Raw genomic sequence first — 18991 nt, 5'->3', positions numbered from 1 at the left:
ATTATGGCACTAAACTATTCCTTCTATGGTATGATCTAGAGACGTTGTTTAAAGTTGTCCTATTAACTTATACAATGCTCAGAATGAATTTCCAGAGCTTTCTTAGGATTCAAAAGGTAGTCTGATTAGGAATTCACCACTAAATTGTAAACTATGGAAAGGTAGGAACTTTTCCCTCTGTCCTTAATGCTTTCCCATAACAGATCTTCAATAAAAGTTTGTTAGGTGAATCAACTCAACTATTCTAGACTTAGCTGATGATAAGGTCACAACACTAACCATATTTTGTGTCCAGATGGGCATCCCTAACTTTCTCAGACAAAAGAGATCTCTGTTAAAGGCTGTCGTTTTGGCAGATGCCAAAATACCACTTTAAAAATCACTGGAGGCTTTCCTAAAACGTTTTCATACCTCTCTACTTTAGGATACATGTATTAGCTTCCAAATATTTCTAGAAAAAAATCTGAGCTTTGAGAGGCATGAAGGATGATCCCACTCATTTACCTACAACAAGAACTGGCAAACTACAGTGGATGTAGTTTGGGCCATAGGCTAAGAATGGTTTTTACATTTTTAAGAGGTATGAAAATTCAGAAGAAGAAGGATTATATCATGATATGAAAATTGTATGAAATTCAAGCTTTAGTGTCCATAAAAATTAGTGGCCACTCTCATTCATTTATACAATGTTTGTGGTTGCTTTTGTGCTACACAGACAGAACTGGGCAGCTGGCTGCAAGAGACCATATGGACTAGAAAGCTGAAGATGTTTACTATTGGTGTTTTGCAGGAAAAAAAAGTTTGCCAACCTCTTTGCTAGATGGCCAGGCTTTTATAAACCACATCGTTTAATAAGTATCAATGTGGCCTGACAGTACTTTTGCTGTTAACTGGGGGGGGAGGGGGGGGTGGAAGGCAGGAAGGACTATCACAGAGTAACTAGTTCAGCATGATATGCTACTATGTAATCTTTCTGAGTTCATTTTGGCTGAGCCAAACATTTCCAGAGTGCACTGGAGGCAATTTCCGAGTGTTTTTTTTAATACCAGGGCATGCATATTTGGGAAAAGGTACTTATCCTCTCTCGGTCTGTAAGTGATGTTACGGGTCTGTTTCTTTGATCCTTGCTGTATGATTTGACAAGAACTAAATCGGTTTTAAACTTGAATATATTAACATACATTTTCTTCTGATATCCTAAAGAATATGTAGGATTGGCAATGGGAATTCTGTTTGCAACCCTGATTTCTCATTCTCCTTTGGGATATTCTGTGTCCCCAAGAAAACTCCTGATTAAACTTCCCACTCAGCCTTACTATAAAACTTTATAATTATGATTTGCAAAACTTCATGCTCAAAGTAAATGGTGGGATCCCTTCCAGGCAAAAAAGGTCTTCAATGCTCAACAAGGCTGAAGTCTTTTAAGGGAGAGCACAGTTCTTTTCCACCCCTCTGCTGCTCACCCCATACGCCATAGGCAGGGGTGCTCAGAGGTTGCCTCCTGACTATCCCAGATGTAGTCCAACTCCTCAGCTGCATTTATGTCGATTAAAAAAAAAAAGAATGAGAGACCTCTTTCTTTCACTTTCCGTAGTTCTGTATAGTTGCTAATAATATATCAGAAATTAACCATTATTTATTGCTCATTTGCTGTAAAAGACAAAATTTGCCTTAGGCAAGATAGTTTTGGCTTCATTTCTTTTTGTCTGGAGAGTAGAGTCAAATGTTTGAATTACTTAGACATTTTACATTATCTACAGAGACTCTGGCAATATTTTCAGTAGAGACACAATATCTTACTGAAGGTAACAAGTGATTATTCTTAACCACAGATCAACAGAGTCTTGACTTGATAACTTTCCTTTCTCCCAAAAGAGCTATGCTATTCTGATTAGTCACAAAACAATAGCATTGAAGATCCAAGAGTCAAGGTAAAAATCAACATATAAATAGGTTGCATGCTGATTCTAATATGGTTGCAAACTCTGGCCCAATGTATGTAAAAATGTATTGTTGGAAGACAACCTAGAACAGAGATGCTGAAACCTGGCCATAAGACTCCACTTTGCCCTGTTGCATCCGGGCAGTTTCCCAATGAGCACACACTGGGTCTCAGAATCCTCAACACAGTGCTCAGATAAGTCACTTAGAGGAAAACCTAGGCGCTAACCCCAGTCTACGATGGTTTTCCCAAAAGTGGGTTGTTTGCATCCCCAGAAAGGTACAGGACAAGCCACTGGGATAAGGGAAGATGACGTGTTTTAAAATATACACATTGTTACTAGAATAGCCTGTATACCCAAAATTCTTCTATTGATAGAGGTGTATGGTTGAGGCGTGGAGAGAACAAACTCTCTCTGTAGGAGTCTCTGTAATTCACTTGAAATGGTTTAGCTTCATTTCAGAAGCCGGGCGGAACTTCTAAAGGTATGGAAAGAAACTTAGAAGGTGGTCGAAACTAAAGAAGGGGCCCCGTACCAGCTCATGTGAACCTCTCATGTTCTGCTGCCTCACGGCCTCTTCTACGCCATCCACCCATTGCCCTGCTTCTACCCCAAACAAACAGCCACTGTTACTCACACCTCCTAAAATGACACATCAACACACTCACTGTTTCTGAAGTAAATGTTGGTGCTGTTGCTGCTGTTGTTGCCTGTATGTCTCGATTGTGTGCTGAGGAAGGTACTGCATGAGTTCCAGGGACTCTTTGATCTTCAACAGCATTTCATAGGTCTCACGGCCCCTCACCTACATGAAGGACACAGGAAGGAGAAGGAAGCATGAAGAACTCTAGAACAATTAGCAGTATAGTCAATCGTCTTTATCTGTGCATTCTGCATTGACGAATCTGCCTGCTCGCTAATGTTCACTGGTGACGTGAACATCGGTACGGGGGGTGCCCTGTGGTCATTCGTGGACGTGCGCAGAGCAACACATTTTGGTTGCTCAGGAGAACAAGGGCATGCTCCGCCATCCTGTTTCACGGTTCGTGCTGCAAATGAGTATCCTTTCCATGGTCTCTTTACTGCCACATTTTGCATATTTTTGTGGTTTTTGTTGGTGAACCTGTTCTCTAAAGTGGTCCCCAAGAGTAGTGCTGAGGTGCTGTCTAATACTTCAGGTGCCAGAAGGCTGTAGTGGGCCTTAAGGAGAAAATGTGTTAGATGAGCTTCATGTAGGCACAAGTTATAGTGCTGTTGGTCATGAGCTCAGTGTTAAAATGAATCAATAGTATATATTAAATAAGGTGTCTTTACTGATGGGCTGCTGAAAATGTCGTGCCCAGAGGCTCACGGGAACTTAATCCTATATTTCCCTACGAGCAATGATTCAGTATTTAAGATAGCATTTGCAGGGATTTTAGAAGACAAAACTACCCAAAATAATGGGAATGAGCTGTAATTAAATATCCCTGGAAGGGCATTCAGCTGAGGCAAAATAGGCTTCTTCTCTCTTTAAAAGAGTCTCTGAAAAGGGTTTAAAAGTATGAGCAGGACCAGGACTGGAGCAAGGCAAGCAGGGCCCGTGAGCACTTGCAGGGCCCCAAGAGTGATTGCTTATTTAAATTCTGCACCCTAGGCATTTTGCCTCACCCCAGTCCCCTCCCTGAGGATGAGAGGCAGGGTTTGTCAGAAGTCAGAAATGGAAAGGTTTCCTCTCCCTTAACTCTTACTTGCCCCAGCTCTGTGATCACCTCTGCGAAGCTCCCCACTGACCTCAGTCTTTTCATGAGTCTTCTGTCCTTTCTAGGTGCTGCTACTGCATCATGCCTGATGCTCCAGAGGCAATTATTTCATTATATCCTAACTGTCTCCTCGCTAGAAGGCAAGCTCTTTGAAGGTAAGAGTTGTATTCTACTGATCTGCAAATGCTAAAGGCCTAGCATATTTGCCACCCCAACAGACACCAACTAAACTCATGTGAAATTAAAAGCTTCCCCCGCCCCGCCTTTTTTTAATTCACACAATCCACTGTGGCTAATTCTTCACTGCACGTTCAAGATGTAACTGATTACACGGGACCTCCTTCCTTAGCACAAACTGAAATTTCATTAAAAACAGCTTCTCAAGTGGTTCCTATCTCAGCAACTGAAAACATATTAGGTCTTTTGGAATACGTGGGATACCAGGAAAATGTTTAACTTAAAGTTCACAAGTCAGTTTCCATATGTAGCCTGAGAAAAAAGACACCAAGAATCTTGGCAACTCACTGCCTGATTGTTTTACTAGCAAGCAGTCTATTGCCCTGAAGGTCAGGGCCCAAAGAAGGTAGGGAAGCAGGTATGGCACACCCAAACCTGTTGGTTTGCTTTAGCTTCCATACAGGGCGGCAGCTCCCAGTCAGATCTCCTGGCCTTCCTTGCCTGGCTCTCAGGTCAGTCAAGATGGAGTCAAGGGTTATACTCGTTACCAAGACTTGACTGCCACTCTAGATGACCAAAACCTAAGGTCATAAGAATCCAACAAACTTCAACCATAGTCTAAGACAGGGAGCCTCAGCGACCGTAAGAAGACTCATGTTCCTTGTAGGAATGAACAGTGCTGTTACACAGCAACTGGGCTGAGTCTCCTGGACATTCACACGTAACTGAGGACTCTGTCTTGCTTGGCCTTCTTTATAGCACTTCCTAAAAGAAGTCACAGTCGAGTCTGGAATTGTTGTACTGTCAGATCTGTGAACTCTGTCTGGCAAAATTTCAGTCTTGGTGACGATATGGCATGACCATGCTGTCTAGGGGAATCTTACGATTCTTAAACAATGAACTGCAAATTAATAATAAATATTTGGGTAAGAAAAATTATATTAGAACAGTAACTTTGGCTGGATGGGTAGCGGGAGAGGAGCCTGCACTACTGACGTATTTCAACATTGGGGAAGAAAGGGATCATTTCCTGATTTTTCAAACAATAGCTTCTCCCTGTTTTATTTCCCTCATCACCATCCCCCTTTCTCATTGTCACAGATAATAAGATGACACAGAGGAAGAGCTCATTCAGAGAAGGTAAAATGAAGTAATTGTGAATACTCAAAGGAGACTCACTGGTAAATATAACAGCTCATCATCTGGGGATCTCCGTTTTTTGATGGATGTCATCTGGATGCCGTGTGTGTTCTGACGAAAAGCTAGTGGAGGGAAAATGCAAGTTTCATCCTGGGAACATTTCTGAAGCACTAATACATTCATTAAACAGACAGTAGCCTCCGCAAGACCTATGAGATTTGAGTTGCCAGTCCTAAACCTCCATTTACTTGGTGATAATCGCGTTTGCATTAAGGGCACACCTAACAATCATGAGGTGGGGGAGGGGAGTGAGCAGAAGAAAGATTTAGGGGAGCTGGCTTAAGTCATGTGCAGGAATCCCTGTTTCTTGCTGGCCTGCGTCTGCGAACAGCTGTTAAGGAAAGGAAGATAAATCGGTTTGGTGTTTCATGTTTCAGATCATTTGTCTTCCAAGGAGGGAAATGTGTGTTGTGGAAGTTGTCTCGGCCATGCATTCAGCTTGTGTGTTCAGCCCGCTCGTGGTAGTGCATACATCACGGAACTTCAGACATGCAGTCTCATTTCCGGGGCTGTTTTCCCTTTGGGAAAGTGAGTGAATGCAGCTCATAAATCCATAAAGTTTCCAAAATTAGCAACTACACCATATATCCAGGATATAGAGCTGATCCTTTTACCGAAGCTAAGATAATCTATTCTTACTAAAAGTTATTAATTTGTAGGTAACTGAGGTGCTCAGGGAAGCATATAGAAGCTATACCACCAGACAGACTCAAGAGCAAAATTAGGGTGGGGATATAACTTTCTTCATATGTGTATGTATACAAAGTAAAGGCATGTATATGTGTGTGTGTATGTATATATATACATATATATATGTCTACATATATCTGTGTGTGTGTGTGTGTGTGTGTGTGTGTGTGTGTGTATATATATATATATATATATATATATATATATATATACTTTTTTGAGGAATAATTAGGGAGAGGAGTCTAACAAGAAGGGCAAATAATACTATAAAAAGTATATATGTAAGATATATGTCAAACATACATATATACTTTTTTGAGAAATAATCAGGGAGAGAAGGAGCCTAAGAAAAGGGCAAATAATGCCATATATATGACATTATAATACCATTATAATAAAAGTATAATACATACTTTTTTGAGAAATAATCAGGGAAAGAAGGACCCTAACAGGAAGGAAAATCATACTGAACAGTTACAAGTTGATGATGAGTAGCTGTTATAACACAATACAATTTATATATCTTCGGAATACTAATCCAAATAAGATTAAAATGTTTTTTTCATGATATAAGTCATAGGGTGGTGCATTTTAAAATACTTGCTGTAGTGATAACAGGCTGACATGGGGCACCTCCTAGAATCAACTTCGCAATCAGACGGGCATGCGGATCAGTGGTTTTCATACTTTGTTCCCTGGAGGTCTGGGCCCCTCTGGGGCTGTACCGCATGGGCAAGGGATGGTTGTGAGCAGAGCATGGAGCCACAGACGATCCCCTACTCCCGTCCCCTTCAAATAGAGTCACTCTGCTTTCATCTATATGCATTTTAGGTTTTTTGAAATATTTCATTAAAGCAAAAAAAAAAAGCTTTTAATGCTTAACAAAAGAAGTTTGAAAACAGCAGACCTAAATCGTTAGCCTTACTGTAAATGAGGTAACTGAGGCCCCAAGGCCCCAAGAACTGTCAAAATTCAACGCAACCCAGATCTTCAGAGTCCCCAGACTGTGCTTTGTGAAATATATTCTTAAATCTCACTATTCCCAGGAGTTCATTAGGTAGGTAGATGCTATTTTCAGCCCTGATGCTCAATTACAGAGAAGTCAACTGACATCAGTAGCTGACACCCAGAGTTTCTGATTCAAGAAGTCTGGGAACTAAGAATTTGCATTTCTACCCAGTTTCAAGATAATGCTGATGCTACTGGTCTGGGAGTCACAGTTTTAGGACCGCTGGACTAAGAAATCCTCACAATGAGGATTTGCTTTTGTAAAGCTGTGGTGCACAGCTGGCATCCATTTCAGCACCTCCATTAATGGGACAGCAGTTTGCACTGGCTGTGGGGCCTCCAGTCATACTTGCCCCAAAGGCTTGAGGTCTTATTATGCAGCTTCTCAAATGTCGCTCCTAGTCCCCACATCTGGAGAAAATTTAGCCCTACCCCATTTGGCTACTACAGCTACTTACGGCGCTTCGTACCGTCACCGTTCTTTGCGCTGTCCGAGACTTGCTGCTTCCTGATGCTGTCTTCATCTGCCTTCCTGTCTCTCCCTGGGCAAGCACAGATCCTGGCCTCAAAGCAGCGTCGGCCCAGGACTTGCCCACTAGGAATCAGAGAAGAGGGAGAGAAAGGGCGAAATTGAAAAGACCCTTAAAAGCCCTGGAATTCTCTCAATTCCATTTCTGATGCTGGCCATCACCCATCCACCATGACCACCAGTTCACTCATCGCTGCTCCGAGAATGGACCCAGAAGCGCTTGGCAGAACACAAAAATGCTTGCATGCCACAAACAACATTAGTAAATATGATTCCATTTGTTCCGCAAAGAACCCCCAAGCCATTAACTGAACAGTTGGATTTAACTACAGATTTTGAAGGACAGTTGAGTTGAGCTTGTGGATGTCTCTGGATAAAACCCCCTTAGGCAGCCCAGACTTACTCAAAGAAGTTATTAACTGCCTTGGGAGCCACATGAAAACAAACACTGTCTAATCAGAAACTACTGTAGTCAAATGTCAAGAATTCAGGTATAAAGTGACTTGCATGTCTTCCTGGTTCTTTTCTCCCCTCTACTTTAACGCACCCTGCTCTGTCTCCATCTTCTTAGATCTTTTATGTCAGTGTTTGCAGCCAGGATTTAAAGCACAAAGGACAAAATCAAGGTTAGCTCTTTGCTATACATGGGAAGTTAATGAGAGAGCAAACACAATTTCACTTTGCCCTCTGCCCACGGTGTTTTACAGAATGACAATTCTGCATATGCCACTTACTCTCTGGTTTCCAGAGTAACAATGATTAAAATTGGACGGCGGTTCATCCCTCCAACACAACTGCTGTTACACATGAAATTGTACAGGACTGTCGTGAATTCAGTGCCAACCTGAACACAGGAGGAAAAAGAATCTGGGTTAACACTGGTTTGAACTGATGTTCTTTCTTCCTTCACAGTTCTTCTATGTAACCAACTCACTTCTCATGAGGTGATATGCTTTCCTCTAGGGAGACAAACTCTAAAACCCATTGTAGATTCCTCTTTGCCTTGCCTCTTGGGAAACTTAAGGCTAATGTTTGCAACATTGGACACTACATTAGGTGAAATGGGCTTTAAAAATACTAATTTTTGATCCTATTTATTTGTAAGCTAATCCCTATCACCCAATTCAAATGGGGGGGGGAGATGAAAAATTACCCATAACAACAGCAACACCCCAGGGATATTTCCCCTATGTGAATAAAACAGTGCAATACAGATTTAAATGTAGACTTCCATAAATAACACTGTGGAGCTAAAAAGGCCCTCAGGATTAAAAATCACCTAGTCCTAAGTGGTCATTTATGGGTGAGTCAACTGAAGTTTAGAGAGGGAAAGTCACAGGCTAAAGGTCCACACAGGAAGCCAGCAAACCAAAAGACTCTGGTTTCACTGCTCCAGTGTTCTTCCCACAGAACCGGTCTGGGAACAGGGGCACAGAGCAATGTTACCAAGTTAACTTAGTGCAAATTAAAGAGTTCTTAAGGAGATAGACAGTCTATAATAAAGCGGAAGAGGGGAAATACAAAAACTTTTGTATTTGATGACAAAGACTAAGGCAGAAATAGATGCTCAAAACACACTAATGTTCTCCTAAGTCAGCCCAGTACTTATCTTTTTACCTGGGGTGGTTCATAAGGTACCAACACACTCTGTCTTCCTGTGATGGGGTCTTCTACATACTGGGCATGGCTGTTCCCTTCTACTCGAATCAAATGACTAGGAGGAGCAATCTGTCCTGCAGAACAGAGAAAGACAAAATAGTTAGTTCTTTGCCTTCAAAATTTAAAAAAATGAAGCTGCATGGACAAAATATTGATGGCTAAAGAAATAGTTTGTTTAATACAGAAAATAGACATCCTTGGAAAAAGGAACAGATCTCATTGCCAGATATCTAATAAATGAAGGTGTACCTTTGTAGCAATAGAAATGGCTGTAATGCTCATCTATATTTAAGGAATAGTCTTTGTTTCTGGTGCTTAAGGTAAATAATTCAAGCTTTCATAGTACTCCATGACTATGTCTCTGCCCTGATCCATAGAGGGGATTATGTTAACTTCCATGGGAAATGGAAGGAAAGGGTTAATTTAAAAAAGACAATTCAGCTTGAGAGAAGATGCTTCCCTCAAATTGACTAGCAAAAACATTCAATAAGGATAAGCATTTCACTGCCTATTCTTTTCTCTGCTACAAAGTATCCATATTTACACCTGATTTTTTTTTTTTTTAAGATCTACACCCAATGTCGGACTTGAACTCATGATCCTGAGATCAACAGTTGCATACTCTACTGATTGAGCCAGCCAGGCACCTGGTTTTACACTTGCTTTGGTCATAAAGATAAATTCATTGGCTTTGTCGTGCTGAAAGAGCTCCAGGTAGGAGAATAAGAAAAAGGAAGCATGCTTTTAAAAGAGTATAGGCCAGGGGTGCTTAGGTGGCTCAGTCAATTAAGCAGCCGTGTTTTGATTTTGGCTCAAGTCATAATCTTACAGTTTTTCAGATCATGCCCTGCATCAGGCTCTTTGCTGACAGTGTGGAGCCTGCTTGGGGTTCTCTCTCTCCCTCTCTCTCTGCTCCTCCCCCATTCATGTTCGTTCTCTCCACACCCCCCAATCCCTCTTAAAAGAAGTAAATAAAACTTTTAAAAAAATAAAATAAAAATGAGCATAGGCTAGATTTCACAAAATTGGGATACCTGACAGAGCTCCAAAGGAAAGAAGCTGATCTGAGAATTGGGAGCCATAAGGGTGTTGTTAACATTTGGATACATATTACCATTCTATACAATTTTATACTCAATAAAAGTCAAACATTAAGTGTGAAAATGCTCTCTGAAGAATCACCTATTTGGCAAAAACTAAAAATAGCTATCATGTCAAACAATGAGAAAGCGAAAGAAAACAAAATATAGTTGTATCATCTTGATGGATCAAGGACAGTTATAGAAACCTATAATGGAGTCTACATATAAGGAATACTCTTTAAGGCATACTGTTAAGTGAAAAACAAGATAGAAAGGTATTGAAGGGAGCCTGGGTGGCTCAGTCTGTTAAGCCTCTGACTCTTGATTATGGCTCAGGTCATGATCTTATGGTTTGTGAGATCTAACCCTGCTTGGGATTCTCTTTCTCTCTCTCTCTCTCTCTCTCTCTCTCTCTCTCTCTCTCTCTGCCTCTCCCCCACTGGCATACATGCACATGCTCTCTCTCTCAAAATAAATACTCCTTTTTTTAAAAGAAAGGTATTGAAAATGAGGCCATGTAGACAAGGACTAGAAGTTAATTTGTAAAAAGTAGTTGTGTTAAGGTGGGAGGGTTTTAACTTTCTCTTTTGAAATTTCTACCCACTCTTTTTCTTCCTCCATTAATTTTTCTTCACTATCTATTCCTACATCCATACTAGCTACCTACCAATATTTCTATTTTTAACATATTTTCTATCTAAAGTATCCTAACTTGCAAGCCTCTGCACCCAGATCACTCTTTGGTGAATATTTATTTGTTCTCTTGTCCTTCCTTTCCACTTTCCTCTGCTCTTTACCTAGCCTCCTTTTATAGAACCTTAGAATATTCAATGTAAGAGAACCCATGGAAATAGTGACCTCCTTTGTAAAGCCCTTGTTGGATATGAGGCTCAGAACTTGGGGCCTGACATTTCTATGGACACAAAGCTTAAAGGAGACCCCAAGATACCTGTTCCCTGATCCATAGTCCTTTACTTTGCTGTCCCCACTCCCAGCTTATGTCCTAGATCTTCTATTTACTCCTTTTATCCATTATTCATCTTCATTCCTTTTTCATCTCTCCCACTTTCCTCTTCTGTTTTTTCATGTTTCTCACCTTTGATGCTTCCTCCACTTACCCTTCCTGCTCAGAATTGATATAATCTTAATAATCACTCTAGGAAAGGCACTAAAGCTGAGGGTTGCCATTGCCTGGGCTGGACAAATCGGAAGTCAGGTTGTCCCTTCTACATCCTCTCATTCAAAAAAAGGATAAAAGAGAAAAAGGAGGGAAGTAGTAGGGACTGGAGAGGCAAGTCCAGGTCATCTAGTAATCACCAATATGAAATTAAACTTCCCAATCATTATGGAAGCCACAAGTTTATCATTTTTCTCAAACAGCCCATTAGACATAAAGGTAGACTGACCTGCCATCGGATTGCACAGATTGGAACCCAGTTGATGGGTTCCAAAGAAAAATCTCCACAGGATCTCTATATTCAAAGAGCTTAGCTAAACAGCCACCAATCCTAATTCTTACCCTCATTGAATTCACGGCTCAGTTCATGGTTGGGGCACCGTTTCACCACCTCGGTGACATGTTCAGCCTTCTTGTAGACAGGCATGGCACGGATGACAGCGCCCTGTGGTGGTGGGGTCATCACCTTGATCTGGATGGGACATGTCTTTGCAATTTGGCAGTAGAGTTTCTTCAGTTCAGTGGAATACTGCTTAGAGATGGGCCGATGGTGGCAGGAAGGAAAGAACCAACAGGAGATACCATTACTTTCCAAATCAGAATAAGGACAACATGTTCACTTTGTACAGATGTATGCTCACAGTTGGCTACTACATACACGACAGCGAGCAATATTATTAGAAGAAGTCATATTCATCAATCAAATTAATCATTTTTCCTACTTTAAATACAATCCCATGGCAAAAGAAGAGTTTGCATTTATCAAAACATATTTATGCCATTATTTCCTGTTATCTTTAGGATAAAGAAATTGAGTCTCAGAGGGGTTTAAATAATTAATACCATAAACACCTTTATGGAATTCCAGAAACTAAATGGAAAAAACAGTGTTTTCATGTACTGAGTAATATTTCAGAGATTGTAATTTACCCTGCCCTTACAAGACTCTAGAGAGACTCAGAGGAAATAGGATTTATGGAAAAATTAAGATGGAATGGAATATCTGGCAGAGAGTAAAGAGATCTTACCCAAGGTCAACCAACTAGAAAATTACAAAGCAAAAGTTCTCCCAAACTACTGTACTTATGTTCTCCTGTCATAGCCTGAGACCATGAGAAAGCTGACAGGGGTCATTTGGTTCTATACTCTCATGAAAAAGGACAGGCCTGTTGTAATGCCACAAATCATGGTGGCAAAAGCCATCAAGATACAGAACTCTTCACTCATAAGTGACTGTAATGTTTCCTGCCCATAAATCCTTCTGCAGGGAAAGGAAATTCAGTAGTTGGTTGGTTGGCTGGCCGGTTGTAGAACTGGCAAAATAGGGAAAAAGCATGAGAATTAGAACCAAATAGAAGAAAAAAAGCCCTATCCTGTGCTTCTTCCTCTCCCCATCTCTGAACCAATGTAGAAAGTCTCCATTCCAATCCCTACATTCTATTAAATCTTAGTGTCCTGATCCTCTGTGTCAATTCCCCATCATGGTATTTCCTTCTCATTCTGTTGCTAAAGTGAAACCACCCAGGCACCAGAATTGCCAGCCAAGAGTGGGGCACCTAGTAACACCCAAACAAAGGTAAACACACACACACACACACACACACACACACACACACACACACACACACACTCAGTTTGCAATGACATTCTTCCAGGGGAAAGACACTGGGGACCAGGAGCCAGAATGGCAAAAAGATTTATTACTGATATGTTTCAGCCCAACTCTGACAAAAGGCAAATGTCCTACTAAAACGTACATTTAAAATAACTATTTTATCTCTTTCCTTTTGAAATATTTTATTTAAAGAATCCTTCTTTTCATCCCAAGCCTTTTAGTATATGAAATTTTCAGTTAAAAATTTCCTAATGCTAGAAATGTGTTGCATAATCAGCTCTCCATGCCCACAGGTCAAGGATTAAACACAGCAAAAGGGTTTTATATAGCCTGAAGAAATAGGGAGCATGCCAAAAATTGACCACAAAAATAAAATTCTACTTGGGAGACACTGAATGGAATCTAGAAGAATATTTTTGTGCTAGTATTTTTTAACCAATGACTTTACAAAACAAAGGAACTGCCTTGGGATGTGTTAAGAACTCACTTTTACTGAGAACTCTCAGAAAAGAAGCATAGCTGTTTGTGTGTTTTAGTTAGGAGATATATAATCTAACCATGGGTTTCATAAGGTTCACCTTAGGACAAATGACTGAAAAATAAGTTTGTCACCTGAAGGCATATAAGATACCTACCCAATTATGTAAAGACTGCAAAAAAAGAAGGATAAGTGTTCAGAATAGGACAGTTAAAAAACGTATACCATTTCAATAACTGATATACTAAAATATGAAAGTACTAAAAACAAATGTAGGCATCATCAGGTATTAATCCTCGCTCGTTCTCAGGGATGGGGGAAGGGAATCTAATTTCTGAGTCTGAATAACGATAAATAATCATAGCTTTACCATTTCCTGAGTTCTGTTGTCAGAAATGCAATCCTCACACAACCCTATGAGGAAGGTATTACAGGTATACAATCTCTTATCTGAAACCCTTGGGGTCAGATGTTTTAGAGTCCAGAACCGTTTTGATTTTAGAAAGGGAGTAGAGTTCCTATAGCATATATTATAAACACCTCCAGCAGCATTTAGGTCAGCGCCCCATAATCAAACCTTAGCATTACTTCAGAATTCATGAACATTCACACCAACTGGGAAATAAGCATAAGGTCTCAGAGTTCAGGCTAGATTTCACCACCAAATGAATCTGCCACAAACTCCACGAAACTAAAACCGAACCAAACCAACTTTGGGTTTTGGGAGCTCTTGGGATTTCAGAATCGCAGATAACAGATAGTGAAACAGCATTATTACCCCCATTTTATAGATAAGAAAATCGAGGCATGGAGAGGACTAGCCTGAGGTCACCAAGGAGAGCTGGTTAGCAACCAGTGTAGAAGAGTCCTAGTCCCAGCCTTTTAACAACGGTTCCTTGTCTCTATTTCTCTTGGCTCAGCAGTGCTAATTCGTGTACTTTTACATTTTTCTATTTCCCAACAGCATGACTATTTTCTGAACCAACTTAAAAGGTATACAATCTTCTCTAACATTAAAATGGGCTCAACAGCAGTTGACTCACCATCAACCATTCCTCTTTATTTCTCAGTGCAATAATGTTTGCTCACTGAACTGCAGAGAGAGGGAGCAAGCGATAGAGCTGGAAAAGTCCTGGATGAGGAGGAGGTCGTCCTTGGAGGCTATACTACCAGCTAGCTGGTAGCTGTGTGTTAGCACTCTTGTTACAGCTCAGGGAAATTCACGTAGGAGGCCCTGATCTTTCACATGGTTTATTAAGGCCCTTTTGTGTTCTGACCCCATCTCTCTCTCCGCCCCTCCCCGTACCCTCCTAATACATTCACCTCCCACGTATTCTACTCATGCAGACATCTTAATGCCTCAAACACATTACACTCATCACCCACAATTCAATCATGCCACTCGGTCTAGAACAACTCATGTTCTTCCTCTGTTCTCCACACCAAGCGAGGACAATTTAGTCCTAGCCCTCTGCTAGGACTGCATCTAGTACCATAGACCACATTTTCCAGTTTTAATGATGCAGGTTTCATATTGACTAAGTCCAAATCTAAATCTAAATATCAGACCAGGGCCAAGATCCCTTTGATTACTGCTTCTGGTTAAACTACTAGGCCTGCTGTTCAGTAACTAGAGGGGCTGAAGCTGAAGAGGCCTGGCGCGCTTGGTTCTTTACAAAGCCAAGCTTCTGCTACTCTGTTTCTTTTACTGGCAAATCCAACCTGTGATGATGTTTAATATTTTTCCAGCACTAAATTCGGGCTCCCTGGCCTATAGTGTATTCATAATTCTTTACACTTGCCCATGTCCCTTATCCTCTACCAAATAGCCCACTGTCACCAATTTCCCAGGCTTCTGCATGACCACAAAAAATGGGAATCTGATCTATGCCAATATTCTAGAATACACTGGTAATTTAAGTTGGCACAGGGTGGAAACTGAAACACATCTGGTTTCTCTTAATGTCTCTCTCTTTCTCCCTGGGACTTCTAAAATCTACCTCTAAACCACTCCCAACACTGACTTGACATTCTTGAATTCTAAGGTCTAATTTCTTCTTTTGGGTCTGTATTCTTTGTTGTAATCAGCTTCGAGATACAACTTACTACAAAATATACCAATTTTAAGTATACAAGTTGATGACTTTTGACAAATGCACACAGTTGTGTAACCATCACCACCAACACCCTATTTATCAAGATTATCTTTTGCCCTTTTACAGTTAATTCTCTCCCTGATCTCTTCCTAAGCAACCATGTACCCGCTTTCTCTCACTGGACTTTGCTAGAATTTTACAGAAATGGAATGATACAGTATATAATCTTAGATGCCTGGCTTCTTTTCACTTAGCATAATGCTCATCCACGTGTTTGCCGGCATCAGCATTTCATATTTAATGAAATTCCATTATTTGTCAATTCATCATTTATTTCCAGTTTGTATTTACTATGAATACAACTCTGACGAACATTCATACACAAATCTTAGTGAGGACACATGTTCTCATTTTTCTGGATAGGGACCCGGAAGTATGATTGTTCAGTACGTGTATGCTTAACTTTATAAGAAACTGCCAAACTGTTTTACAAAGAGACTCTGTCACTTTACATTGCCACCAGCAATGTATGAAGGTGTCACATCCTCATCAGCACTTGTTACTGTCCATGTTAATGCCATTCTAGCGGGTATATATGGTTCTTACTGTGTTTTAAATTAGCATTTCCCTGATGATTACTGATGTTGAGTGTCTTTTCATATACTTACTTCATGTACTCCATTTATATTTTTATATAATAAAAAATTTAAATATAAATATTTTATATAAATAAATTAAAGTATAAAATTGAAAATATAAATAGATTTATATTCATTTTATACTATTTCATACACTTATTTACTATTCTTTTTTAAAGTGTTCAAATCTTTCATACTTTTTGAATTTTAACTTTTTTTAAGTTTACTTATTTACTTTGAGAGAGAGAAAGAGTGCAAGTGGGGAAGGGGTAGAGAGAGAAGTAGAAAGAGAATCCCAAGCAGGCTCCATGCTGTGCAGAGCCTGAGGCAGGGCTTGATCTCACAAACTGAGATTATGACTTGGCCTGAAATCAAGAGTTGACGCTTAACCAACTTAGCCATCCGGCATCCCTTAAATTTTAATTTTATAATTGGGTTGCTTGTATTCTTAATTTGAGTTGAAAAAGTTCTTCATATATTCCAGATACAAGTCCTTTATCAGATATGTTTTTAAAATATGTTTTCCCCAGTCTGTAGCTTGTCTTTTTTTTTTTTTTTTACCAATTTTCTGTGCTTTTCCAAAACAGTTAATTTTGAGGAATCATCAGTATTTTGCCTTTAAGGCTCATTTCCTTTCTGTCCTAAGAAATCTTGGCCTAGCCTGATGTTCAGAAGGATTTTGTATGTTTGCGTGTAGAAGATTTATAGTTTTAGCCATTGCATGTAGTTCTATATCTATGTTCAATCAATTCTCCTCTTCCTTTTCCTCTTCTTTTTAACAACTATCTATTTGTTCCAGAAACATTCTGGGACTCTGTTCAATAGCCTTGGCATCTTTTTTGAAAATTAATTGGCCAAATGCATTCACGTTTTTATCTGGACACTGCTCTTTTCTATTGATCTACGTGTCTTCATACATCAGTGCACACTGTTTGGATTACTCCAACTTTATAGGAAGTCTTGAAATCAGGTAAATGGCAACCTCCAATTTTGTTCTTTTTCAAGATTGTTTTGGCTATTTCAGGTCTTCTGAATTTCCATTTAAAATTTACAAGCAAGTTGTCGATTATCACAAAATACTTGGTAAAATTTTGGATGAAATTGTTTCTTATAGGTCATCTTGAAAAGAAGTGATATATTCACAATATTATGTATTTTAATCTATGAACGTGGTGTATATATCCAAATAGGAACCTTTAATTTCTCCCAGGAATGTTTCATAATTTTCAGTATGTAAATCTTGCACATATTTTGTTAGACTGCTCCTTTGGTATTTTTTTAATTGTTTACATGCTACTTCAAAATTTTTAATTTCTAATTTTATTTTTTCAGTATATAAAAACATAATTGATCTTTGTATATTGACTATGTATCCTGTGACCTTGCTAAACTTATTAGTTCTAGTAATTTATTATAGCTATCTTATGATTTTCTACATAGATGATTATATTAACTGTGACTAAAGACAGTTTTACTCCTTTCCAATATGCATGACTTTTAATTTTTATTCTTGCCCAACTGCAAGAATTGAACTATGGTCCAATTTGTTATTGTTTTATTTTTATTTTTTAAATTGATATCTTAGACCATTGATTTTAGACTTGTTTCCCTAATATAAGCATTTAATTCTGCAAAGGTACAACTAAAGCATCCCTTTGGCTATATCTACAACATTTTGATATATTCTTAATATGGAGGAATATATAAGCATTTCTTTTGGAGGTTGGATTATCCAATATAATTTGACATCCAATTATAATTTCTTTTGGAGTCTTCATATTCAATATAATAAAGGACCATACTTACATTCTTGAGAAAGATAATTCTTCCTCTAAAACTTCTGTTTATTTAGTGGGTTCTGTCTCTGGCTCTAACCTGTCTCCCCTTTGCACCATTTTCTTATCATTCCAAATGGATTTTTTTCATTGCTGTTCTATGGTCATTTTTTTTTCTGTAGCTAGGTTTTTTCGACTATAGGTATCAAAGGAAGAACCGAGTTGAGTCTATATCTGAAAAGAGAATCTCCTATATCTAAGAACTTCGTTGGTGATGCATGTCCATTGCATTGAATCTCCAGCAGCTCTTTGGGTAGATATCAAACATTCCAACCTTTATGTTTAAAGGTATAACCTATCTCTTCCCACAATGCTGTCACTATTAGAAGCAGTTATGAAGGATTAAAGACTTATAAATTTCTCAACTTCTTTTTCCATAAATGTGTCTGGCTTTTTTCATAATTATAACATATGCACACAGAAATTCTGAAAAACAGAAATATATGACATATTTCCCCCACCCAGAGATGCACACCATTAACATTTTAGACTTTTTCCTATTCATATAAACACATACATATACACAAACACTCTCTCACAAACACACACACCCTTATACAAACTGGAACACACCATAAAAAAATTTGGTATCTTGTTTTATTTAACATATCGTGAGTGTGTCTAATTTAAAAATATAATGTTAAAGGGCTGTAATTATAGTATTAAAAAGAGACATACCATGATTTATTTAATCATGCCTTTATTATAGAATATGAATTTTATTATAATTTAAAAATATTAAAAATAATGCTCTTGTGCACATTTAAAAAAAAATTACGTTTATTTATTTATTTTTGAGAGAGTCAGAGACAGTGTGAGTGAGGGAGAGAGGGAGTGAGAGAATCCCAAGCAGGCTCCGCACTGTCAGTGCAGAGCCTGATGCGGGGCTTGAACTCACGAAACCGAGTCAGATGCTTAACTGACTGAGCCACCTTGGTGCCCATGCTGTGCACATTTTAATTCACAAATCCTTTGCACATAAATTAGTTTCAGTTGTATCCCTTAAAACCAGATAGTTGAGTCAATGCACATGTTAGTATTGTAGGGAAGTCCAAGGTCAATTTGAATTTTCTTCCTTTAAGTAAGCTGCTTATTTTTCCCTAGGTCCTTACAGGATTTGTT

The 18991-nt window shown here is 39.1% G+C and overlaps 1 protein-coding gene across 3 annotated transcripts in view; it reads right to left on the bottom strand.

The window, feature by feature from the left end:
- Positions 1-18991, bottom strand: part of TP63 (tumor protein p63) — a 103202-nt gene that overhangs the window by 20878 nt on the left and 63333 nt on the right. For 2 of the 3 annotated variants that reach the window (XM_047875897.1, XM_047875899.1), the window contains exons 3-8: positions 11550-11736; positions 8907-9022; positions 8024-8133; positions 7219-7355; positions 5042-5124; positions 2612-2748 (exon numbers count right to left, since the gene is read on the bottom strand). In XM_047875897.1, the coding sequence (XP_047731853.1) occupies positions 2612-2748; positions 5042-5124; positions 7219-7355; positions 8024-8133; positions 8907-9022; positions 11550-11736 (770 nt within the window). The remainder of the gene's footprint in view (positions 1-2611; positions 2749-5041; positions 5125-7218; positions 7356-8023; positions 8134-8906; positions 9023-11549; positions 11737-18991) is intronic. The other variant, XM_047875898.1, reaches the window with a different exon arrangement.

Source organism: Prionailurus viverrinus, chromosome C2 (assembly GCF_022837055.1).
Source record: "Prionailurus viverrinus isolate Anna chromosome C2, UM_Priviv_1.0, whole genome shotgun sequence".
Classification (NCBI taxonomy): Eukaryota; Metazoa; Chordata; class Mammalia; order Carnivora; family Felidae; genus Prionailurus; species Prionailurus viverrinus.
The sequence above is the reverse complement of the archived record's forward strand: the minus strand, read 5'-3'. Positions and strand labels throughout refer to the sequence as shown.